This window comes from Amblyraja radiata, chromosome 14, assembly GCF_010909765.2.
Source record: "Amblyraja radiata isolate CabotCenter1 chromosome 14, sAmbRad1.1.pri, whole genome shotgun sequence".
NCBI classification, from domain to species: Eukaryota; Metazoa; Chordata; class Chondrichthyes; order Rajiformes; family Rajidae; genus Amblyraja; species Amblyraja radiata.
Window position 1 is genome coordinate 28,995,568 of NC_045969.1, and position 25,841 is coordinate 29,021,408.

At 42.9% G+C, this 25,841-nt stretch overlaps 1 protein-coding gene across 1 annotated transcript in view; it reads right to left on the minus strand.

The window, feature by feature from the left end:
* The window catches only part of LOC116980575 (serine/threonine-protein phosphatase with EF-hands 1-like), a 56,839-nt gene that overhangs the window by 19,460 nt on the left and 11,538 nt on the right, over positions 1-25,841 (minus strand). The window contains exons 3-10 of the mRNA XM_033032932.1: positions 21,764-21,891; positions 19,889-19,961; positions 12,024-12,193; positions 9,681-9,795; positions 7,629-7,675; positions 6,044-6,210; positions 4,203-4,239; positions 267-416 (exon numbers count right to left, since the gene is read on the minus strand). Coding sequence (XP_032888823.1) covers positions 267-416; positions 4,203-4,239; positions 6,044-6,210; positions 7,629-7,675; positions 9,681-9,795; positions 12,024-12,193; positions 19,889-19,961; positions 21,764-21,891 — 887 coding nt within the window. The remainder of the gene's footprint in view (positions 1-266; positions 417-4,202; positions 4,240-6,043; positions 6,211-7,628; positions 7,676-9,680; positions 9,796-12,023; positions 12,194-19,888; positions 19,962-21,763; positions 21,892-25,841) is intronic.

Below are 25,841 nucleotides of genomic sequence, written 5' to 3' on the forward strand. Positions count from 1 at the left end.
TAGTGTTCCACAGGATTTGGGTTGTTGAATTCAGCCAAGAGATAGACATTCTGTAGTCAGCTCCACAGACTTAACAAAAAAGCTCTAGTGTACATCAACCAGATAAACTCTGGTGGAAAAGGACACTAAATTCATCTGAATAGAATTAGGCAAAAGAGATTTTACCCCATGGACCTCCCTTCCATCTTACTTGCTTTGTTTGTAACCTGCAGGATAACGAGCTTGCTTAAAGTAGATGTGCTTGTTAAATATAATTTTCTCCTTACCCTATATCTTTGTAATGAAGCCAGGAACCCCAGGTCAGTTGTGTCCGAGATCCCACCATGGACCACCAGCACCCTTGAGTCAATAATTGTTGCCAGTGGCAGCCATCTGAACACATCTTGGAAAGCCTGAAGGATTTTTTGCCCTTGTAACTAAACAAAGGATTAACAACAAGCTTAAAGCATCAATCTGTGGTGTATTTGATTTTCAACAAAACATTTTTTCTCAAAAGTCATCAATTACAAACATTCTTAAGTTGAGATTTATCCAGGGCAATGAAGAAAATTGTGATACTCTGGGCTCTGGACTGGGCTCCGAGTCTAAAACCCACTGGACAGTGAGACAAAGGAGGTCAGGTGCAGCCACGACCTGTCCTCTCCAACACCCTCTGATGACATAGAAACATAGAAATTAGGTGCAGGAGTAGGCCATTCGGCCCTTCAAGCCTGCACCGCCATTCAATATGATCATGGCTGATCATCCAACTCAGTATCCCGTACCTGCCTTCTCTCCATACCCTCTGATCCCCTTAGCCACAAGGGCCACATCTAACTCCCTCTTAAATATAGCCAATGAACTGGCCTCGACTACCCTCTGTGGCAGGGAGTTCCAGAGATTCACCACTCTCTGTGTGAAAAAAGTTCTTCTCATCTCGGTTCTAAAGGACTTCCCCCTTATCCTCAAGCTGTGACCCCTTGTCCTGTACTTCCCCAACATCGGGAGCAATCTTCCTGCATCTAGCCTGTCCAACCCCTTAAGACAGAGTCCAAGGACCAGAAGAGGAGGTGTGGGAGCAGGGAATAACCTAATTACTGCAGCCAATATCCTGAGGTCAAATAAAGACATCAGGCAGATGACGAGAAAATGGAGAGTAAACAGCACAGTATTCATTAAAGAGGCAAGTGGAAAAAAGACAGAAGAGCTCCTTATTCTGCCTTTTTGCCCTGTTCTGTCCTTTATCATATATTCCCCAATCTTTTCTCACCTGCTTGCACAATTGGTATTTTTTAGCTTTTACTCCAGGACCTGACGGGTTATCTGCTGATGCCCACCTCCTGGCCACACCTGAATCTGCCACCTTTGTGAGAAATTAGATTTTTTGCCCAATTGGCTTTCAAACTCATGGACATTTCTGGATACCGCGACCACAGTTGCACACCATGCTACACTATGCAGCACCTTTGGTTCCCTGCATAGATTTTACACGTTTAATTAGCTTACAGCACTGAGTTTGATGACTTTACAAACGTATTGGTTGTTAGAAGTCTCACAATTTTGTCAAACATGTTTTAAATATTTAACATACAACTTTTGAATATGTTGAAATATTCTAGCTGTTGATGGTCAAATATGACTTATTTCTGCAACATACTTGAATTCTCAATCAAATTAGTACAATAGCTGATCAGACAACAGCTTGATGAAACAGAAACAATATCCAGATTGTGCTCCAGTGTTAAAATTGAAAGGAAATGGGCAATTTATTTGGACGTTTAAACAAGTGAAGTTTACCCAAGAGTCTTGATGTAATATTTGAACTTTTTTATTTCTAAATATTGTATGTTTTTTAATGTTCAGAATTATCAAATTATGGTTTACCTATTTTCTTTATACCATTCAATTCAATATGATTTGGGAAACTGACAGGTTATAGAAATAAAAATTATATAGTTCTGATATAAAAAAAACTTTAATTTAATTTTTTTTAAATTTTTTTTTTTTTTTAAATTAAATAAATAAATAAATAAATAAAGAATAAAAAATTAGCTTACAGCCCAACCCTACTACTGCTCTGGCTCTGTGGTTCTAGTGACTCTTGGTGCCAGGCTACATGAGCTTCATGTGCCAGGCTAGAGAGTCCCACCACTGGTCTGGTCCATTGCTACGGAATGTGATAGTGTGAACACAGATGGAACAGGTGAAAGTACAGGCGGAGGTGGAGTAGGACCTTTGCTACAATTGCAAAAGTAATTAAAAAAAAATCAAAACACAATATTTTACCCAGGTGTAACTAGGCATTGATATATTTAGTACCAAAACAGAAATCCCTGAAATACATCGGCTGCAACAGAGGACAGAAAAATGGTCAACGACCTTTTGTCAGAAGTTGGAAATCAAATCAGATTTTAATTTGCAGAGAAATGCGAGTAGAGAGAATGAGGCAGATGCTTATAATATATTATGCTTATAATATATATGACAGTCCAACCTTTTTCTAAATATTCAGAGATCTAGTTTCATTACTGAAAAACCATCCTTATTTTGCGACATTTATCCAACTTTCCTCAAAACCATTTGCAACACCAGCGAATCCTGAAAGATTCTCAAAAGCGGCACAGTGGTGCAGCAGTAGAGTTACAGCGCCAGAGATCCGGGTTCAATTCTGACCACGGATGCTGTCTGTACAGAGTTTGTTTCTCCCTGTGACCACATGGGTTTTATCCATGTGCTCCGGTTTCCTCCCAAGTCCCAACGTCGGGCAGGTTGGTGAATTACTTGACTTCTATATATTGTCCTTTAACAAGGGTCTTGACCCGAAAGGTCACCCATTCCTTCTCTCCAGAGATGCTGCCTGGCCCGCTGAGTTACTCCAACATTTTGTGTCTACCTTCCCTTTAACTAGGCATCATTGTGGGCCGAAGGGCCCATTTCCGTGCTGTGCTGTTCTATGTTTTATGTATTTCCTGCAGGCCTTGTCTGTCGGGTTTGAGTATTGTTGTTGAAGTTTGATTTCGTGGAGTCATATATTACCAAAACAGGCCCTTCAATCTAACTTGTCCGTGCCGACCAAGATGCCCATCTTAATCTCACTTGCCCGATTAGCCATATCCCTCTAAACGTGTCTGATTCATGTACTTGTCCAAGCTCTTTTTTATATGCTGTTATAGTAACTGCGTCAACTATTCTCCTCTGCCAGCTTGTTCAATTTACTCACCATCCTCCGAGTGAAAATGTTGCTCCTCAGGCTCCTATTATATCTTTCCCCTCTCGTCTTAAACATATGTCCTCTGGTTCTTGATTCCCCTACTCTGGGCAAAAGACTCTGGGCATGTACCCTATTTCCCTCATGATTTTATACATCCTGATAAGGTCACTCCTCAGCCTCCTGCCCTCTAAGGAATAAAGTCCTAGCCTGTCCAACCTCTCCCTGTAGTTCAGGCCCTCGAATCCTGACATCCTCGTAAATCTTCTCTGCACTCTTTCCAGATCAATTATCAAAATTGAACACAATACTCCAAATGCAGCCTTGCCAATGACTTGTACAACTGTAACATGCCATCCCCACTTCTACACTCAATACCCTGACTGATGAACTTGAATGTACCAAAAACCTTCTTTACCACCCTATCCAGAGATCAGGGACTATGTTTTTGTACTTCTGAATCCCGCTCCTCTGCTATACTCACCAGAGCCCTACCATTCACTGTGAATATCCAGCACAGGTTTTGTTTAGCTTAGACATACAGCATGGAAAAGGGCTCTTCAGCCCATCAAGTCCATGCTGACCAATTATCACCTGTGCATGAGTTCCATGTTATTCCAGTTATGCAACCAACACACTAGGAGTAATTTACAGAAGCCAATTAACAGGCATGTCAGGAGGAAACCGGAGCACCTGGAGAAAATGCACGCGGTTACAGTGAGAACGTGCATACTCCGCACATACAGCACCCGTAGTCAGGATCAAACCCAGGTCTCTGGCGCTGTAAGGCAGCAACTTTCCCACTGCTCCATTGTGCCACTTAATTTGAGTTCTCAAATTGCAACATTGCGCACTTATCTGCATTAAACCCCATTAGCCATTCCGCGGCCCACTTGCCCAGCTGTTTGTTGCTGAGCTCGCTGAGACTACAGCGTGATAGGCCGCAAGTGCAGTCAGGGTAAATTTATTATTAGAGGCATGCTAGGAAAGAATTTAAAAAATGAAAACTCCTTACCTTGTACTTATTCAAAACTTCTTTTTTAAAACCATACCTGAAACATTTAAACATAGATAAGCAATGTATACAGTTCGCAAGGGGAAACAATCAAATAAATAATAGGAAGTACTGATTATGCTTAACATCAGGGCAGCTGATATATTGTAGCAAAGGAATTGTGGCTCAAATTCCCTCAAATTAATTCATATACCCCAATGTTTAGTACTAAACTGTGTGTTGAATTATTGTCCCTAAAATTTAACAAAACCTTCAAGCCAATTAATTTTTCTGGATGAAATTAGATTATTTCTTCTCTGCACAGGAACAAAAAATACCTGCAGTGAGAAAGTAAATGGAAGAACCAGTGGAAGGGAACAAACTAAGTGGATCTGTTGGGCATAACAGTTGTATGACTTCAGTTCCAATCGCCTCCACTGGAGGGTCCTCACTTCAGCCCCCTGCTCAGGGTGTGGAGTCACAACTGCAGCTGGTCCCTAATGATGTGATCAATTTACAACATGCACATACAATGCAGGTAACTCCACGTGTGACATGATAGAATGGTAGGAGATGCACTATGCCATGCTTGTTCTTTTTGCTACTTGGGAGAGTTTTAAATTAGAGAGGCATGGTGGTGGGAGCACAACCCACCAGTGCCACTGCTCCACATCCCCTCCCCCCACCCTCACCCCCCACCCAACACACACGCACAAGCACGTACGTTCAAGGTTGGAGGAACTTCTGAATGTATTAAAATAACATTAGGAATTCAAAAGCATATTCCCATACAAACTTATCACGGCAAATCTCTCTGAGTTTGCGGTTCATGCAACGATAGGTAGAGGGGCTGGGTGGTGGTGAGGAAGCATGGAACCTGCAGAACAACTTGGACAGGTTGGGTGGGTGGGCAAAGAAGTGGCAGATGGAAGTGTGCACTCATGCACTTTGGTAGTAAGAATAAAGGTGTCAACTATTTTCTAAATGGGGAGAGCATTCAAAAATCTAAGGTGCAAAGCGACTTGGGAGTGCTGATGCAGGATTCCCAAAAGGTTAATTTGCAAGTTGAATCAGTATTAAGGAAGGCATTTATTTTGAATATTAAAACATGAATGTAAAGCGGAGGCTTTATAAGGCACTGGTTAGACTACAATTGGAGTATTGTGAGCAGTTTTGGGCCCCATATCAGAGGAAGGATGTGCTGGCATTGGAATCGGTCCAGAGGAGGTTTATGGGAGTAATCCTGGGTGGGTTGATTGGGTTGACATATTCTAAGCATTTAATGACTCTAGGCCTATATTCACTAAAGTTTAAAAGGATGAGGGGGAAGGAAACCTCATTAAAACTTAACGAATTGTGAAAGGCCTGGATAGAGTGGATGTGGAGAGGATGTTTCCATTAGTGGGAGAGTCAAGGACCAGAGGGCACAGAATAAAAGGATATACCTTTAGAAAGGAGATGAAGAGGAATTTATTTTGTTTAAGAAGGAACTGCAGATGCTGGAAAATCGAAGGTACACAAAAATGCTGGAGAAACTCAGCGGGTGCAGCAGCTTCTATGGAGCGAAGGAAATAGGCAACGTTTCGGGCCGAAATGTTGCCTATTTCCTTCGCTCCATAGATGCTGCTGCACTCGCTGAGTTTCTCCAGCATTTTTGTCCACCTAGGAATTTATTTTGTCTGAGTGTGGTGAATCTGTGGAATTCATTGCAGGTCATTGGGTATTTTTATTGTAGCGATTGACCTACTAGTATGGCCTAATTCTGCTCCTATGACTTGTGAACTTATGAATGAATTCACACAAAGGCTTCCAAGCTCTGTCAAGACTAACAACGTCAGAGAAAGTAAGAGACACACATTCACCTTATATTCATAACATAATCTTCATGATTTCCTCTGTTTAAATGGACATCGTTTGGATAGATCAGTAAAAATGCAAACAGGATAATTATAACCTCCACGGAATTTTCCCCTCTGTCAACAAAGTCTCCATTAAACACGTACAGTTTCTCTGGCATAGGAAAGCCATTCTGTGAAAAGATTAAAGGAAAAACAGAGTAGAATTATATGATATTTCATCCACTGCACGGAAAAAATAAGCAGGACGGCACTAGTGCAACGTGAGAAGCTGCTGCCTCACAGCGCCAGGCACCCAGATCCGTTCCTGATATTGGGTGCAGGCTGTGTGAGTTTGCATGCTCTCCTTGTGACTGTGCGAGTTTCCTTTGGGAAACTCCAGTTTCCTCCCACATCCCAAAGATGTGGCCTCTGGCTTTACTGGCCTCTGTAAAAATTACACCTAGTGTGTTGGGAGTGGACGAGAATGTGGGATTACATAGAACTAGTGTAAACAGGTGATTAATAGTTGGCATCAAATTGGAGGGCCGAAGGGCCTGTTTCCATGCTTGATCTCTAAACTAAACAAGCTGCACCCTCTATATACATAGCACATCTTCAAACACCATAATCAACACATTCAGAAGCTGCTGTAGTTTAGAGATACAATGGGGAAACAAGCCCACCGAGACTGCACCAACCAGTGATCCCTACACATTAACACTATCCTGCACTAGGGACAAATTTACATTTATACCAAGCCAATTAACCTACAAACCAGTACATCTTTGTAGTGTGGGAGGAAATGGAAGATCTCAGAGAAAACCCAGGCAGTCATGGGGAGAACGTACAAATTCTGTCCAGACAGCACCCGTAGTCAGGATCGAACCCAGGTCTCTGGCGCTGCAAGGCAGCAACTCTACCACTGTGCTGCCCTAAACTAGGGAAAGTGCAGAAGCCAATTTGAACATAGAATAGGTAATCTATAATAGGGAGCAATCAGCCCTTACTCTATGCTCTCCTATCATCCCATGGATCACCTTTAGTGGCATTTTGTTCATCTAGAAAAAACCCAGCCCACCTCTCTTATTTGACATGGGTGCAGCACCACTGACAAAGGGAACAATTGCTCAGCACTGCACCAAGGAAGGAAAGGGGGGTGGTGCAAACCACCACACCACAACATTATGTTCACTATTGGTAGAGCTCTTTAAATCTTTCATCCCAATTAGTACAGAGTTAGCAGTGGCTGCAGGGAAATATATATTTGGCATTAATTTAACACAAGAACATTTCCAACACATCGTTCTCGGAGCCATAATGGTTGGTAAGGTCTACATTGGTTGCCATCTCACTCAAAGACATCCGAGCTACCACATGGGAAACTGAAGAACGACCCGAAATTTCACCCATTCCTTCTCGTCAGAGATGCTGCCTGGCCCGCCGAGTTACTCCAGCTTTTTGTGTCTATCTTCAGTTTAAACCAGCATCTGCTGTTCCTTCCTACACATTTCAAAAACTGAAGAATTATGGGTAGACATTTTCCTACATCTCCAGCGATCCGTATAACATTTGTAAAAAGCGATATCCAAGAACGGAATGTCTTTCTTACCTTGTGGAATATTAGAAGCAGATCATCCAGGTGCCCATGTAAATCTCCTGAAAGACACCACAAAACGTTAATATTCTCCAAGCTAATGTGTCAAGCTGAGTACTGAAGTTATTCTATTTTCAACATAAACACAAAATGAACTGTAAAATTGTGAAAAAAAATGCTCAACAGTACTCAAGTATTGTAACATGGATTCTGGAGACTATTCCCGTGATGTTTGCAAGGTGTAGATTATAAAGCTGTTGCTGAATAGCGGAGGGCAGCAAGTTGTAGGCCATTTTGCTGACAATAACAAACAGGAATACATCAGGGCTGACAGGGGAACAGGCGAGTACAAACTCTTCTGCCTGCAAGTTTTCCCTTCAGCCATTCCTGGAGTATTGCGTACAGTTTTGGTTTCCTAATCTGAGGAAAGACATTCTTGCCATAGAGGGAGTACAGAGAAGGTTCACCAGACTGATTCCTGGGATGGCAGGACTTTCATATGAAGAAAGACTGGATAGACTCGGCTTGTACACGCTAGAATTCAGAAGATTGAGGGGGGATCTTATAGAAACTTACAAAATTCTTAAGGGGTTGGACAGGCTAGATGCAGGAAGATTATTCCCGATGTTGGGGAAGTCCAGAACTAGGGGTCACAGTTTAAGGATAAGAGGGAAGTCTTTTAGGACCGAGATGAGAAAATCATTTTTTACACAGAGAGTGGTGAATCTGTGGAATTCTCTGCCACAGAAGGTAGTTGAGGCCAGTTCATTGGCTATATTTAAGAGGGAGTTAGATGTGGCCCTTGTGGCTAAAGGGATCAGGGGGTATGGAGAGAAGGCAGGGATGGGATACCGAGTTGGATGATCAGCCATGATCATATTGAATGGCGGTGCAGGCTCGAAGGGCCGAATGGCCTACTCCTGCACCTATTTTCTATGCTTCTATGTTTCTATTCCATTTTGTGAAGTTTTCCATGTTCAGAGGCTCAGAGTTCCACCTAATGCCATGCTTTCACTTATGAATTGATACTTGCTGAAAACGGACGCTGTGAATAAGTCAAGATTTTACAGAATAGAATTCTTGCTCACAATATTTCTAATAATTATGTTCCTTTTATGGGTTTTTACAGTACCACAACAATATTTTCGTTATGACCATTCTAAAGACCTTTAAGTTCTGGGACCTCTACAGAAACTTTTGTGCTTTTTCTTTTATTATTTCTTAACGTGGTAATTTGAACGACAGGAATGCCAGAGGCTGCAGAGAGTGGTGAATTTCACCTGGTCCATCACGGATAGAACCGTCCCCATCATCGAAGGCACTTATATGAGGTGCATCTATCATCAAGAATTCTTGCAATCTGGGCCATGTCTTCTTCTCACTGCTACCAACAGGCAAGAGGCACAGAAACCCAAAGCCCCATATCATCAGGTGCGGGGACATTTACTCCCCTCCAGCCAACAGGTTCTTGAATTGATCTGCTCAACCCTTATTTTACCTTGGCAAAGGAACAATAGAAGCCACCTCTTGCACTTCCATGGATTGGTTTTCTGAATGTACTTGCACAAATGTCTTAATTTTTGCACATTTGTTCTATTTTCATTGTCTTGTAGAATGTATGTATAATTTATGCTTTTGTGTGTTGTCTGAATCTGTGTGCCTGTGATGCTGCTGCAAGCAAGATTTCATTGTACCTGTACTGCACCATACTTGTGCAGAAGACAATGAACTCAAATTGACTTGAAATCATCTTAGTTGTCGAAGGAGCTAATAACCTTTTGCCACTGTTCTTTGACCCTACTTAGATCTGACAGTTTGCCTATTCCCAAATGGCCTTATAGCACATCTCACTCTCACAGAAACAGTTGGCTGGAAGGCCCAGCATGGGGTGGGAGATTGCAACCTTCACGTGGTCCACCCTGTTTCAACGAATGCAATCCACCTGGCGTGCACAAACAGGAGATCCAACAGAACAAGTTGTCTTACAACTTTAGGCTGTGCACGCCATACGCAAGAAGAAGAAGACAGCCCAGCATAAGATAGACTAACGGAAATAAAATGTCCTACCACAAACTGTTATATCCTTGGAGTAATGGGTTGAAAGTCGGTTAATGTTTGGCAATGTTTTCAAAATGTTCTTGGTCGCCTGCAGAAGCTGTAGCACATACCAACTGTGAAGCTGCTGTAACAGCAAATCAGATGAAGTTACCAGCAAGAAGAGCAGAACTAAGCAACCAGACAAGGTGCCTTGGTGTAGTTCTTATTTTAACAGTTTAGTAATACAAAGACCCACATCTTAAGAACAGAATACCAGAGAAGTTTAGAGAATTTGAACTCAGTTAACAAAAAAACAAATATAAATCACACCATTCACACGTCCTTCAAAATGTAAATAAAATGTAAATCACAATTGTTAATAACTCAATAAATACACAAATGCAAGACACAACCTGCTCAATGTGTGTATTTTTATGCCATTCCTCACTGCGCCTGCCAATTCATCTACATTTACTCCTTATATCAAACATACCAAAATGATCAACGGAGAAAACAGGGAATTACAGACCAGTTAGCCTGACTTCGGTGGTGGGAAAGATGCTGGAGTCAATTATTAAAGAGGTAATAATGGGGCATTTGGATAGCAGTAAAAGGATTAGTCCAAGTCAGCATGGATATATGAAAGGAAAATCATGCTTGACTAATCCTCTGGAATTTTTTGAGGATGTGACAAGTAAAATGGATGAAGGGGAGCCAGGGGATGTAGTGTATCTAGACTTTAAGAAAGCCTTTGATAAGGTCCCGCACGGGAGACTGGTGACTAAAATTAGAGCACATGGTATTGGGGGTAGGGTGTTGATGGGGATAGAAAATTGGTTGGCAGACAGGAAGCAAAGAGTAGGAGTGAACGGGTCCTTTTCAGAATGGCAGGCAGTAGCGAGTGGAGTGCCGTAAGGCTCCGTGTTGGGGCCGCAACTGTTTACCATATATATTAACGTTTTGGAAGAGGGAATTAGGAGCAACATTAGCATGGGGCAAAGCCTGGTATGTGATTGGCAAATACACTTCAATTCATCAAGTTTGCATCTGGCCTTACTCTGACAATGGAGAAGGGTTCGGATAGAAAAGTATGGGAAGAGGAATTCAAATGGTTAGTAACCAGAAGATCCAGTAGGCCTTGGTAGACAGAGTACATCTGTTCAGCACAGCAGAGTAGCCTCGTCTATACCTGGTCTATATGTAAAGGTGGCCACATCAGGAGCACTGAATGCAGTAAACTTTATCTTGTCTGGCCTTGTCCAGTCCATTCCAACCTAGTTCAGAGACTGTTCACCACTACAATAGCTTTCATTTCCGAGGCTCCTATTGCCTGAATTTTCCCCCCGATGAACATCCAGTCCTTTTACACGTCCATTCCCCACCTTGAAGATTTCAGGGCACTCCAATTCTTCCTTGAGCAGAGAATTAATTTCCCTCTACTAATACTCTCCTCCATTTGGCAGAACTTGTCCTCACGCTCGACAACTTTTTTGACTCGTCTCACTTGCTTCAAGTTAACGATACAGCCATGGGAACCAGTTATGCATGCAAATTGGCTGGTGTATTTGCAACTTTATAAAGGCAACACCTGGTATGCCAATGGTGTTAGGTGCTCGAGGGATATTTTAACAAGAGTGTGAAAGGCAGTATATGACAGCAATGTTTTACATTTTTAAATAGAATATTCAGAATAGATCAAACAGCATAAAACCAGGGAATTTATGAGGTATTGTGGTTCATTATTCACAGAAGAATTGCATTCCACCACAATCTGTAATCTTGGGCCGTGCATATCCCTCACTCCACAATTACTGTCAAGCAAGGTAGCAACTCCAGTTTAATCAGTCAGGTAGTAGAGCATGCCAGCACACTGGGGCATCCACTGGAGTACCTGGTGCCTCTTGTCAAGTGAGTAAAATACCTTAACTGCAGCATGCAGAGGCAATTGGACCTTTGGAGTAGGATCTGTATTTGTTCCCTGTGGTGCCCAACTGCAGCTCACACGAGAGATGTCTCTTTAACTCATGCTCAAGCAAACACCCTAACATCAAGGTTAAACTTTCCTGTTCATTCTCCTTGGTGTAGCCACGCTCCAGTAACTTCACACCACGAACATGCATCACACAACTGATGTCGCTGCATTGCGGGCAGGAATCAGTGCCTTGGATTCACATTGTGCTTCAATCATGTTCAGTGACCGACTCTATAATTTGATTGCGCAGCAGATCAAACACAGGCAGCATAATGCAATTTCCTGGCCACGCTTTCATCAGCGATTCACCACCATGTCGCACACCACAGATGTGTGGAGTTAATATCGCTGGGATCAGCTAGGCTTCGACTGAATCTATATATAACTGTAAATTGACTCACTTTCCCTTGTTTGAATGCTTTCAGCAAAGTACTGACATCTGAAACTTTAAGAGGAAACGAAATTTGTGGTCCCGTATAGGAACTGGGAACTTTGGTAACTTCGGGCATGTGGTCTAACGCTCTCCTGTCACTCGAACCCTGTGATGGATGTAATAGATGGGAAAATACACCTGCAATAGGAGAAATAAGTGTGATTTTTCAACAGCAGACAAAGATCAGTATCTCAGTGTATGCAGCTAATAAATTGGCTGCATTTATCCCTACCTGTAATATATTTTTATGAGATGATTTGCACCTCGCAGTATCTGCAACTCAATTGCATGGGTCCGTAACAGAAACATGCAGCAATGGCTAAATACGTGCAAACAATTCTGCAGTCTTCCTCACTTACTGCTCAATGTGTGTATTTTTATGCCATTCCTCTCAGCGCCTCTGCCAATTCATCTACATTTACTCCTTATATCAAACATACCAAAATAATCAACGGAGAAAACAGGAATTACAGACCAGTTAGCCTGACTTTGGTGGTGGGAAAGATGCTGGAGTCAATTATTAAAGAGGTAATAATGGGGCATTTGGATAGCAGTAAAAGGATTAGTCCAAGTCAGCATGGATATATGAAAGGAAAATCATGCTTGACTAATCTTCTGGAATTTCTTGAGGATGTGACAAGTAAAATGGATGAAGGGGAGCCAGGGGATGTAGTGTATCTAGACTTTAAGAAAGCTTTTGATAAGGTCCCGCACGGGAGACTGGTGACTAAAATTAGAGCACATGGTATTGGGGGTAGGGTGTTGATGTGGATAGAAAATTGGTTGGCAGACAGGAAGCAAAGAGTAGGAGTGAACGGGTCCTTTTCAGAATGGCAGGCAGTGGCGAGTGGAGTGCCGCAAGGGGCCGCAGTGGCAGTTGGGGCCGCAACTGTTTACCATATATATTAACGTTTTGGAAGAGGGAATTAGGAGCAACACTAGCAAGTTTGCGGATGACACAAAGCTGGGTGGCAGTGTGAACTGTGAAGAGGATATAAGGAGGTTGCAGGGTGACCTGGACAGGTTGAGTGAGTGGGCAGATGCGTGGCAGATGCAGTATAATATAGATAAATGTGAGGTTATCCACTTTGGCGGCAAAAACAAGGGGGCAGAATATTATCTCAATGGGGTTAGGTTAGGTAAGGGGGAGGTGCAGCGAGACCTGGTGTCCTTGTACACCGGTCACTGGACGTTGGCGTGCAGGTACAGCAGGTAGTGAAGAAAGCTAATGGAATGTTGGCCTTCATAACAAGAGGATTTCAGTATAGGAGTAGAGAGGTTCTTCTGCAGTTGAATAGGGCTCTGGTAAGACCACATCTGCAATATTGCATACAGTTTTGGTCTCCTAATTTGAGGAAGGACATCCTTGTGATTGAGGCAGTGCAGCGTAGGTTCACGAGGTTGATCCCCGAGATGGCGGGACTGTCATATGAGGAAAAATTGAAAAGACTGGGCTTGTATTCACTGGAGTTTAGAAGGATGAGTGATGGGGGATCTTATAGAAACATATAAAATTATAAAAGTACTGGACAAGCTAGATGCAGGAAAAATATTCCCAATGTTGGGCGAGTCCAGAACCAGGGGCCACAGTCTTAGAATAAAGGGGAGGCCATTTAAGACTGAGGTGAGAAAAAACTTTTTCACCCAGAGAGTTGTGAATTTGTGGAATTCCCTGCCACAGAGGGCAGTGGAGGCCAAATCACTGCATGAATTTAAGAGAGAGTTAGATAGAGCTCTAGGGGCTAGTGGAATCAAGGGATATGGGGAGAAGGCAGGCACGGGTTATTGATTGGGGACGATCAGCCATGATCCTCCTGCACCTATTTTCTATGTTTATAACCATGAATGATCGACAAGTTTATTGTCCCCATGCATAAGTGGTGATGTACAGGTACAATGAAAATCTTCCTTGCAGCAGCTTCACAGGCACATGGACACAGCCAATACCCAAAAACATGTTGTAGGAAGCAACTGCAGATGCTGGTTTAAACCGAAGATAGACACAAAATGCTGGAGTAACTCAGCGGGACAGGCAGCATCTCCAGAGAGAAGGAATGGATGACGTTTCGGGTCAAGACCCTGCTTCAGTCATTATTCAACCACAGGAGCACTCTCAATCATTTTAACACCAACATCTTGGTGAATCCCACTGTTTCTCCCAGCCATTCTCCTCATTCTTCGACAGGGGCAGAGATCCGAGGTAGGCAGCCCTCTGATACCTGCACTAGAAGGCTACTTCTCCTCTGTCAGCCGAAGCAAAGACCAGAAACGGAGGGTGGAAATGTACCATTTGTGAATGCAGATGTTATGTGGTTGAGTGTGTATGGGATGGGAGGCTTTTGCTCAATTAACTGAACGCAACAGTGTATTGACAAACTGCTTCCTGTCTGTGGCAACCGACGGGTGGGCAAGGTTAAAGGTAATGAGAGCGCCATTGGATGTTTGCGGGTTGTCTGAACTGTCTGGTGGATGCAGGAGGAAAGAACCACAGCATTAGAGGGGCTGAAACTGAGGGGTTGAAGAGTTGGCCGTTAACACTGCAACTTTGCAGGGTGTGGCCAGTGTCAGGTTTTATTTGCTGAACTTAGATCCACAGACCATGTGGAAGACTGCAGCTGAGATGGTGGATGTGTTTACAAATAACAGATAGATTCTGGATTAGTACGGTGTCAGGGGTTAGGAGGGAGAGATAGATCAACCATGATTGAATGGCGGAGTAGACATGATGGGCTGAATGGCCTCATTCTGCTCCTATCATTTATGACCTTTTGAACTAAATGATGGAGGAACTCAGCAGGCCAGGCAGCCTCTGTAGAGGAAACGGACAGAAGACATTTTGGCTCGGGACCCTTTGTCAGACTGACAGCATGGGGGAGAGAATGATGGAAAATAGATATAGGGTGGGGAAAAGCCTAGCAAGTGGCAGGTGGATACATGCAAGGGGATGTCTGGCAGCGGGGTGGCAAACACTGTCAGCCAGTGATAGGGATCAGATCAGTCTGAAGAAGGGTCTCAACCCGAAACGTCACCTATTCCTTCGCTCCATAGATGCTGCCTCACCCGCTGAGTTTCTCCAGCATTCTTGTCTACCTTCGATGTCTTTTAAATGTTGATATAGTACCTGCCGCAACTACCTCTTCTGACAGCTCGTTCTATATACCCACCACCTTCTGTGTGAAAAAGTTGCCTCTCAGGTTCCTATTAAATCTTTACCCTCTCACCTTAAACCTTTGACCTCTGGATTCCCCCTATTCTGGATAAAAGACTGTGCATTTACCCCATCTATTACCCTCATGCTAAGGGCAGGTTTAACTGACAGACTGAGGTACAGAGTAAACAGATATTTAGGAAATCAAAACAAAAGTTATAATTTAAACCTTGGTCAATGGATTTCCCAGCCCTGCTTTACAAAGAAACAGAAGATGATTATAGCAACTTTGCATTTCTTTGGGTTGAAAGCATTACTGCCTCAAAATTGGACCTTGCCCACGTTTGGAGCATTAAATCTCTATGGCGTATAATGCCAATGGCTATCCTAACTACAAAAATCATGAAATTGACTGAAAACACAGTAGGATAAATGCTGTGGTGATTTACACCTTGAATCATGTGCTGACAATGTGATCCACTGCACAAGGGAGAAACGGAGCATAAACTAGGCGACAATTTTGCAGAGCGCATTATATTCTATCCGCAACAACCATCTTGAGCCGTTGATTGCACATCATTTTAACTCTCCTCCCTTGCACACCAACCTGTCCCCAGCCTTCTCCACTGCCACAAAGAGAACAAACGTAGATGGAAAGACCAGCATCTTACAAGTTCTTCTCCCACACACAATCACTTGGCCACCTAGTTTTTCCTCCCTTTGTTCTCCTCTCCCCACCTGGCTGCACCTGCCCCTCATCCCCATCCCATCAAGTTACACGTTTCACCATTCAGCTTCTATCACGTCCCACCCACACCCCTAGATTTCTGCTGTCAATCCTTGCTCTTCCCGCTCGGTCGATGCAGGCTCTCCACCCGAGGCATCAACTTAAACCTTTTGCCTCCACTGCTCCACAGATGCTGCCTGATCCGCTGAATTATTCCTGCCCTTCAACTCTCTAAGTTCCTCCCTCACATCCACCCCTCTCGACTGCAGAAGGAGCAGTTGCTGCAAATCTGTCTGGAGTTGACACAATTCCCTCTGAGTCTGTCTTGCTCTCTGAACCCCTTGATGTTCTTGCTCTCTGAACCTCTTGATGTTCTCCTTGGTTGCTTCCCATCAGTGTGTCGGGGAGTCAAAGAGGGGCTTCACCGTTCTCCAACATGCATAGTCCCTTTTTAGCTCCTCAATGTTCTCTGGGGTCAACAGCTTCACATTTAACTTCCACGTCTCCCTGCCTGCCTTCCGGTCCTCCTGTAGGTGACAGGAAGCCTGAAGGAACCAGTGGTCAGAGAAGAACACTGGCGTGAGGTCAGGGTGTCTGACCGTGACGGCCTTTGACGTGAAGAGAAAGTCTATCCGGGACCGGACTGAACCGTCCGATCTCGACCAGGTAAACCGCGACTGGAACCCGCCTGCAGAGTCGCTGAAGGCATCGCAGAGCTTTGCGTTTTTGACCGTCTCCATCAGGAGCTAGGAGCACATTCTTGTCATCTGGCAACGTTCTGACAGCGATAATGAAGTCTCCTCTAACCAGACACTCGAGCTGCTATTATATTCTCATTTCACTTAATTGGCCAGGCTCAGCAAGCCCTGGGAAAATGTGGGCGTGCCAACAGTAAACTGGATGATCAATACATTTAAATCATTAATTTGCTGCTTTGGAACAGATTACGTGCAACCCATCGAGTGCACTGAAGTTAAAACCATAAGACCAAGGATTGAAAACAGACAACGGAGCTGATGGTTTTGGTGAGCGTAGTCCCCATCCCTGCTCAATGTCACCACTAATTGATGTAAAAATTCCTTCCAATCCTGTAATGCTGGTCCTGATTTTAACTTAATTGCAGACTTCTCTGCAACTCTGCCCTTCAATATCAGGGCCCTGGTGTAGAATGGACAGTGAAAAATTAAACTGATATTCAGGGAATGGAGTGATATTGATTTCATGCAGACAGAGGAGATTAGTTTAATTTAAGAAGGGTCTCAGCCTGCATTCCTTCTATCCAGAGATGCTGCCTGCCTTGCTGAGTTACTCCAGCATTTTGTATTTATCTTCAGTTTAATTTAGCATCATGTTCAGCACAGGTATTGTGGGCCAAAGGGCCTGTTCTTGTGCTGTACTCTTCTATCGGACTCCTTGTGTTAAAATAGATGTGCCATGATTACCTACAATCTATCCACTCTTCTATTTCTCATCCCCTTCTGTACATCTACTCTGTGATACAATACCCTGCTAAAGGGCCTGTCCCTCTGTACGAGGAGGTAATTCAAGAGTTCTCCCGAGTTCTCCCCTGATTCAAGCTCATGTAATGTACGTAGCGGGTACGTAGGAGCTCGTGGATGTCCCGTAGCGGCTCGTACGAGTAACGTTAGGTACTCGGGAAATCCGGTAAACTCGTGACGTTTTTTCAACACTGTGAAAAATGTCCACAAGTAAAAAAATACTCGTGATGAAAAAAATTGTTACTTTTTACTCGTACGAGCCGCTACGTGACATCCACGAGCTCCTATGTACCCGCTACGTACATTACATGAGCTCGAATCGGGGGAGAACTTGGGAGAACTCTTGAATTACCTCGTACAGTGGGACAGGCTCATAATTTGGTCGAAATCCTCCCCAAGTGCATCCAGACCATCCTCTGCAGGATGCTGCACTCAGATCAATCCAGGTGCAACCTGTCCAGCTGAGTACAGATCTCACTGTCCAGAAACAGTCCCATTGATCCAGTCATCAAAGGTTCCTCTGCGACACCTCTAGCCACACATTTACCTGACCAAACCTCCCATGGTTAAACTTACTAATTTTTGTGTTCTCTTGAGTATAGACGCCTACAGTTATGTCAATCAAAATGTTAATGTTCTAGATAATGTACAGTGACAGAAGGATTGATTATGTCCTGAAGACATGGGTGTAACCTCACAATTGGAACTGGATCATTCTGTGTGGCTTCACAGAAAAATGCCAGAAAACTGGAATTCTCACCCACTAACCCATGACGTTGGTGAGACCACATTTAGAGGATTGTGTTCAGTTCTGGGCACCATTATAGGAAAGAAATAATCAAGCTTGAAAGGGTTCAGAGAAGATTTACAAGGATTTTGCCAGGACTAGAGGGTCTGAGCTATAGGGAGAGGTTGAGTAGGCTGGGTCTCTATTCCTTGGAGCGCAGGAGGATGAGGGGTGATCTTACAGAGGTGTATAAAATCATGAGAGGAATGAATCAGGTAGATGCACAGAATCTCTTGCCCAGAGTAGGGGAATCGAGGACCAGAGGACATGGGTTCAAGGTGAAGGGGAAAAGTTTTAATAAGAATCTGAGGGGTAACTTTTTCACACAAAGGGTGGTGGGTGTATGGAACAAGCTGCCAAAGGAGGCAGTTGAGGCTGGGACTATCCCATCGTTTAAGAAGCAGTTAGATAGGTGCATGGATAGGGCATGTTTGGAGGGATATGGAGCAGGCGCAGGCAGGTGGGACCTAAGGGCCTGTTTCCACACTGTATCACTCTATGACTCTATGACTAAACACATACAAAAAAATAGGTTTGAGGTATCTGAAGCTTTCAAAATTGAAGTTGTTTTCTTTTTGTAGGCGGTGATAGTAAAGGCTAAGATTCCAAGGCAAAGGTCAAGGGCAACAGTGATTTAATTGGTGAATCAAATGACAGCATTGATTAGCTGGTCCTGCCCATTTATTCCTGCAGGATATGTTTATAGATGTTTATAGTACTCCCAGTGAGATGATGATTTTGAACGATTTGGGTAGCTGGCCCATCGCAGGCCATGGCCCTTTCAGGGTTGACCGCCCCAAGAAATGCACGGCGTGTGAGTTAATCCTTATACCTCACTAGCTTTCCGCCCTCACATTTTGTGTTCGGGGTCTGTGAAGAGACCAATGACCTGACTGTCTACTAGTGTGGATTACACTAGTGTGCACTAGTGTGGATTACACCATACCTGGAACTGTGAGAACAGAGGTAAACACAAAATGCTGGAGTATCTCAGTGGGACAGACAGCATCTCTGGAGAGAAGGAATGGATGATGTTTCGGGTCAACACCCTTCTTCAGACCCGACCCGAAACGTCACCCATTCCTTTTCTCCAGAGATGCTGCCTGTCCCGCTGAATTATTGCAGCATTTTGTGTCTACCTTCAATTTGAAGCAGCATCTGCAGTTCTTTCCTACACTGTGAGGACAGACTTGGCTGAGGCGGACAGGGAAATAGATGAATGGATAGAACGGTACACCAGCAGTGGAGCATTTAAAAGGATATTTTACAAATTGCAGCAAAGATATGTTCCAGTGAGGCTTGTGGGAAGGACACAACATCCATGGACATGTAAGAAAATTCCTAATATTCTGTCGGATAAAATAGTTTCATTTATATAATTATATAATTCTACAGAGTGCCTAGGCTTGCTCTGTGAAGCAATAACAAACGAGGTCTACAAAAATACTTTGGCGCTTTACCTTACCTTATTTTAAGCACCAGTTCGCTCCTCTTTATAGTAGGCATGGTACATAAGATTAACGAGGGATTGACATTGGCTCATAAATGACGTTATTTACTGTATAAGCAGTCTTTTGTCAACTACTCCGAACGTACTTTGTAAAATACTTCTGAAATTATTTGAAAATAATCACAAAAATACCTATTCACGAATAATTGATTTCCTACTCACTGTATTTTGTCGTTTTCATCTCTGCACAATGATGGATATAATAGTCCATCAGAAAAGTGAAGAACTGCGACAGCTGGAGAAAAAATGCACAGACTGGATGATGAAATCATTGACATCTGTAGGAACACCTGCAGTGCCACTCACTGCTGCACTTTCATCTCAACATCACTCAATCAAATCAATACTGGAATGTAAATTATAACCTGGCCACAGTCCTCGAGGCTCAGAACTGTTATGAAACAAGATGAAAGGATGGAGCAGGTACTCTCAGAACACTTAAGAAGTATCTGGATGGTCACATGAATTGACAGGGTACAGAATGCTCATTGGTGACCCTTGGACTATCTTTCATTGGACTTTGTGGCTTTATCTTGCACTAAACATTATTCCCTTATCTAAATGCTGTAAATGGCTCGATTGTAATCATGTATTGTCTTTCCGCTGACTGTATGGAACGCAACAAAAGTTTTTGTACAATAAACTAAACTAAATAACTAACAAAGTGAAAGGGAATTGATAAAACAAATAGGAATAGCATAGGTCAGCATGGACATGGCAGGCTGAAAGGCTTGTATCTGCGCTGTATGACTCATTGACTCCGTGACTCCAAAGGGTTGAACACAAATGGTCCTCCCATATACTAAGGATGCATTGCTGATCCACCAATCTACCTCATTACGTCCTTGCACTTTTTATCAGCACTTTCCCTGTAGCTTTCGAACTATATTTTGTACTCTGCACCTTTCTCTTTTTGCACTGTCAGTTGTACTCGTGTATATATTGATTGTACTTGGGTATGGTATAATGTTTTGACTGTTTGACTGTTTTGACTATTTTACTGTTCTTTTTACAAACCATGTTCTCGGGGTATCTAAATCTAAATTTTATTAGTTATTTAAGTTATGACATCGGATGGAAACTGCATAACAAATCTCGTTGCGCTTATGTGCAATGACAATAAAATATATTATTATTATTATTATATTATTATTACTTGCCTGGATAGTACGACAATGTTTTCCGCCACTTCTCATTAAACATGACCATAATAAACCAATAATCATACCATATCCCGATATGACATTTGATATTTAAACTATAAATTGGGTTTCCTTTATATACAGAAGCATAAGAAAACTGTGCCTGCAGTTGTTCTTTTGTGTTTATGGACGCATCAGTAGAACTTTGATTAGGCCATCCATACCTGGACCTGAGGACAGAGTTAACTAAGGAAAAATAGATCAAAGGTAAAATGGTGGATCAGGAGTGGCAGACATTTCAAGAGATATCATTCACAAATCTCGCTATGTTCCAGATATGAGGGTTTGTAAGTTAATGGCTTTTGGAAATTGCACCTAGTGTGCAAAGAGTGGATGAGAAAGTGGGATTACATAGAACTAGTGTGAACGGGTGATCCATGGTCAGCGTGGACTTGGTGGGCCAAAGGCCCTGTTTCCATGTTGTATTAATAAGCTAAGTTAAATTAAACTAAAGTTCATGGGTCATAGGAAAAGAAGTCGGCCATTCGGCCATTCGGCCCATTGGGTCTACTCCACCATGTAATCTTGGCTGATCTATCTTTCTCTTTCAACCCCATTCTTCTGCCTTCTCCCCATCTACCTTTGACACCCTTACCAATCAAGTATCTCCGCCTAAAATACCCAAATAAACTAAACTAAACCAAACTTTGCAATGTCATTCCTTACTAGTGAGAATAAACCCAAACTATCCAATATCTTTTAGAACTACAACCCTCCATACCAGGCAACATGCTGGTAAATCTCTTTTGCCTCTTTTGCTACCACATTCTTCCTGTGTGTTGACAGAACCATGTACATATATGACATACTGTATATATTTAAGGATAAAACTCACCTGCAGTTGGTCCTGCTCTCCAGCATTCTCAATGGATTGAAAAATGCTCCATGTGTAACGTTGTTTCATCTCCATCCGTGCAGAATGACCGCGATACCACTGCTGAATAAGTGTGGCGGCCTTAACGGCTGCAAAATGAATAGGAACGGCGACTTAGTTCACAGATTGGGAAGTCCCATACTTCAGGAGGCAGTGAGCGTGTCCTTCAGTTGTCGCAGCTGTGACCACTGCTTTCAATACTTGCCATGACTGACCGTGGGAACATTGTATGAATACCCATGTCAAACTCTGAGCTGACAATTTCAAACAAACATAGCACATTAAGTCAGGAGAAATCCTTGTTATTAGGAATCTTCTGCAGCTTTGTGCAATGTTCACCTATTGTCATTAAATATTGGTAATAAAGGTCTGTATCAAATGTATTTATATGGAAGCAGATATGTTGTCTAATAGGGTATCATTGCACGTGACAATAGAAGCGATTACTTGTTGTCTTGTGTGGCCTCCTGCGGTGAAACTGACAGCATGTGTTCTTAGGAGACAATGGTGTCTGATTACTGCAAGGTAGTTACATGAAACATAGAACATAGAATAGTACAGCACAGGAATAGGCGCTTTGGCCCAGTGTCAGTATCAAACATGATGCCAAGCCAAGCATATCTCCATCTGACTGCACATAATCCATATACCGCCATTCCCTTCATATCCATATGCCCATCCAAAAGTCTTTTAAGTGCCACTATCATATCTGCCTCAACCACCACCCCTGGCAACATGTTCCAGCCACCCACCACCTTCCGTGTACAAATATTTGCCCCGCACATCTCAGTCAGGGAAAGCAAGTAGTTAATGACAAACAGTACATTGGCCTTTATTGCAGAGGGGCTGAGTTCAGAAATAACAACGTTTCATTACAATTGTACAATGTGTAGCTGAGGCCACGTCTAGAATATCGTGCACAGTTCTGGTCCCCTTACTTATGGTAGGATATAATAGCATTGGACACAGTCCAATGGATAGTCATCAGGCTAATTCCTGGAATGAGTGGGTTGTCCTATCAATGAACTAGACAGGTTGCATCTATATTCCTTGGAGTTTAGAACAATGAGGGTGATCTTGCAGAAGCAGGCCAAATTCTAAGGTGGCCTTTTAGGATAGATGTTGAGATGTTTCCACTAGTGGAAGATTTTGAAGAAGAGGACATAGTTTCCAGATAAGGAGCTGATGAGTTAAAACCAAGGAGTGCAGAAATGTCTTCTTGCAAAGGGTGGTGAATCCTTGGAACTCTTTGTCCCAGAGAGATAGTGTAGGTTGACAAAGTGGAGTAGATACAGTGTCCACTATATGAAATCGGGGGACTATGTATAAACACAGCTGTAATTCTACATAGTAAAACCAAAATGTTTAAAAATGGCCTTTAATAAAATCTGCCAATTTGTACTTTAACCATATGTGATGTTTTCAAATTACAAATCTCAAATTGTGGAGTACAGAAGCAAATAAATAAATGATGGGTCTTTGTCCCAAACATTATGGAGGGCACTGTAAATTATTAAATGACATGGGGATTGAGATGTTGGTGATATGGCAGCAAGGAGGAGGTAAAGCCTGGGGTAGATCCGCCATGGTCTACTTGTAGGGTGGGCTTGAGGGGCCGAGTGGCCTGCTCGTGCTCCTGTTAATTTCTATTCTTGTGTTATTGTTAGTTTAGTTTTGCTTTACCTATTGTAACTGCTTACAGAACACTTACAATGTTTGTACGAAAAGCACAAAGATTGTGACAGCATATATGTAAGCTGGTGGAGGGCATGCAAACATTTTGATCTATTATTGATCAGTGCCCCTGCACTGTCGCCAATGGTGCTTTTTGACCCAGGGAGTAAATGGCAGAGAGCAAAGTGGTGCTGCACTGCAACCTAGTGGTCAAAGCTGGAAATAGCTTAACCACAAAGCAGTGTCATAAAGTGCAAAGAATATTCTAGTCCGAGTGTTACAAGCCATGTCAGCACCACATCATCACCTAAACTTCGTCACCCGCTTATACTCATGAGAGTCACTTACAATTAGTTTTTCAGTCAATGGGAGAACTCCACATAAATCCCCAAATGATTGATTGAATCATTGAAAGATACAGCATGGAAACAGGCCCACTGAGTTCATGCCAACCATTGATCACCTATTCGCACTCGTTCTATGTCGTCCCATTTTTGCTTCCAGTCCCTAAACTCTGGATTAACCAATTAACCTATAAACCCGGCTTTGGGATACGAGATGAAACTGGAGCACCCAGAGGAAACCAACACGGTCATAAGGAGTCTGTGCAAACTCCACACAGACAGCACCTGAGGTCAGGATCAAACCCGGCTCTCTGGTGGTGTAAGGCAGCAGCTCTACCATCTGCGCCACTGTGTCTCAAAGTGTGACTGTCAATTCACAATTGAAACACATTGGACCACTGTCGAGAGGTTTACAGGGTCACAAGGTAATTCACGTGCTATTCTTCATCATTAACTATTACTTTTTGGGGTTACTTTATACAGTTTGATGGTATGTTATGAAGATAAACAGCAAGTCTAAATGAAATTGGAATGGAATTGGATAACACCAGAGCACAGATCAGAGGATGCCATGGCACTCTCAACAGTTTCTATTATAAACAGAAGTATTGACAAATATACAACCAAAGGTTAACAAAAGAACAAAAGGGAGTTAGATTGTTCAACAGGACATCCAAGTGGATGTTATTTTTAACTGTATTTCATAGTTGGAGATATTGGTTTCTAACAAAGCACACTGTAATGATTGAAGAGCTATTGAAACCACTCGGGTGCTTCGGATGAGGCGGCTAATAACGCGCACCTGTAAAATATAAACAAGATGCTGCCCAAGCTGTTATCTTATGGATCCTGAGAACAAACTCCAGAACAGGTCGTCTGAGTTGTGCACAGTTCAATAACCCACCCATTTAGCAGAGCTATGAAGCAAAGGGACAAGAAAACTGAAAAAGCAATATTGCCAAATTGTATGCATGAATACAATGCCAGTGTGTTTCAAGATCATTCTATTCCAGGAAGAGTAAGAGTATGGATAGTCTGGGATGGGGACATTATCCACAGTCTGTCATTGTGCTGTACATGAGAACGATTTCAGTCTGAGCGTTGAAACGGGTCTTTTCATTATCAAGAGTGTTCGGAGATTCGGGCCCGAGCACAGATACTCAACATCACACACTGATGAGATTACTGCTTTCAAACAAAATAAAAGTACAAAAGTTGGGATTTCGACTGTGCTCTTCAACAATGTCAGAGAGGGGTGAAAGTATTTAGTTTAAACTACGCCTGTATAAATACAGTGATGATGGCATCCAGCACCACTTCCAATGTTAACAATGGAGTGCATGATAGATAGAACGATTCACGGGAGAAGACTTGAGTCAGAGACGGAAGAAATCACACGATATATATGTATTGGAAAAATTCCCATTGAAAAAGTACACAGCATGAGCACAGTTAACTCTTTAAATGCCATTGAAAAAGTACACGGCATGAGCTCTGTTAACTCTTTCAATGCCATTAAAGAAGTAATATGCACTTTAGTAAAGGAGAATTATGACTGAATAAAAAGCAAAAGGCAATTGTTTTGGACTGCAGTAAGCCCTGCACATAATTCACAACATTCATCCCTGTACAATTACACTTTCATTACCTTCTTCTCATGCAACATCATGCAACACGCTCACTGGAATCAGAGAGGCAACTTTGCTCAGCACATTCACATTAGTTTAGATGTTGGGGGTCAATGCTATTGTTCATGACATGATTCATATTTTTCAATCCAATGCTCTCACCTTGTGGATCCCATTAGTCAGCTCACCTTCGTCTTAATCTTAGGCCTAGCCTACTATGAGGGACCTGGTTGCAATATGTGCTGCCCATCCTTGTCACTTCCTTTACGATTTATTTTCCCCGAGTTGCTGGCCAGGAAGGTTCATCGGTCAGCGGTACCTCGCCCGAGGGCTCAGCGGTGGATGGGACCGGGAATCTGCCCGAAGGCTCGTCGGATGGCATAGCCGGGAGGG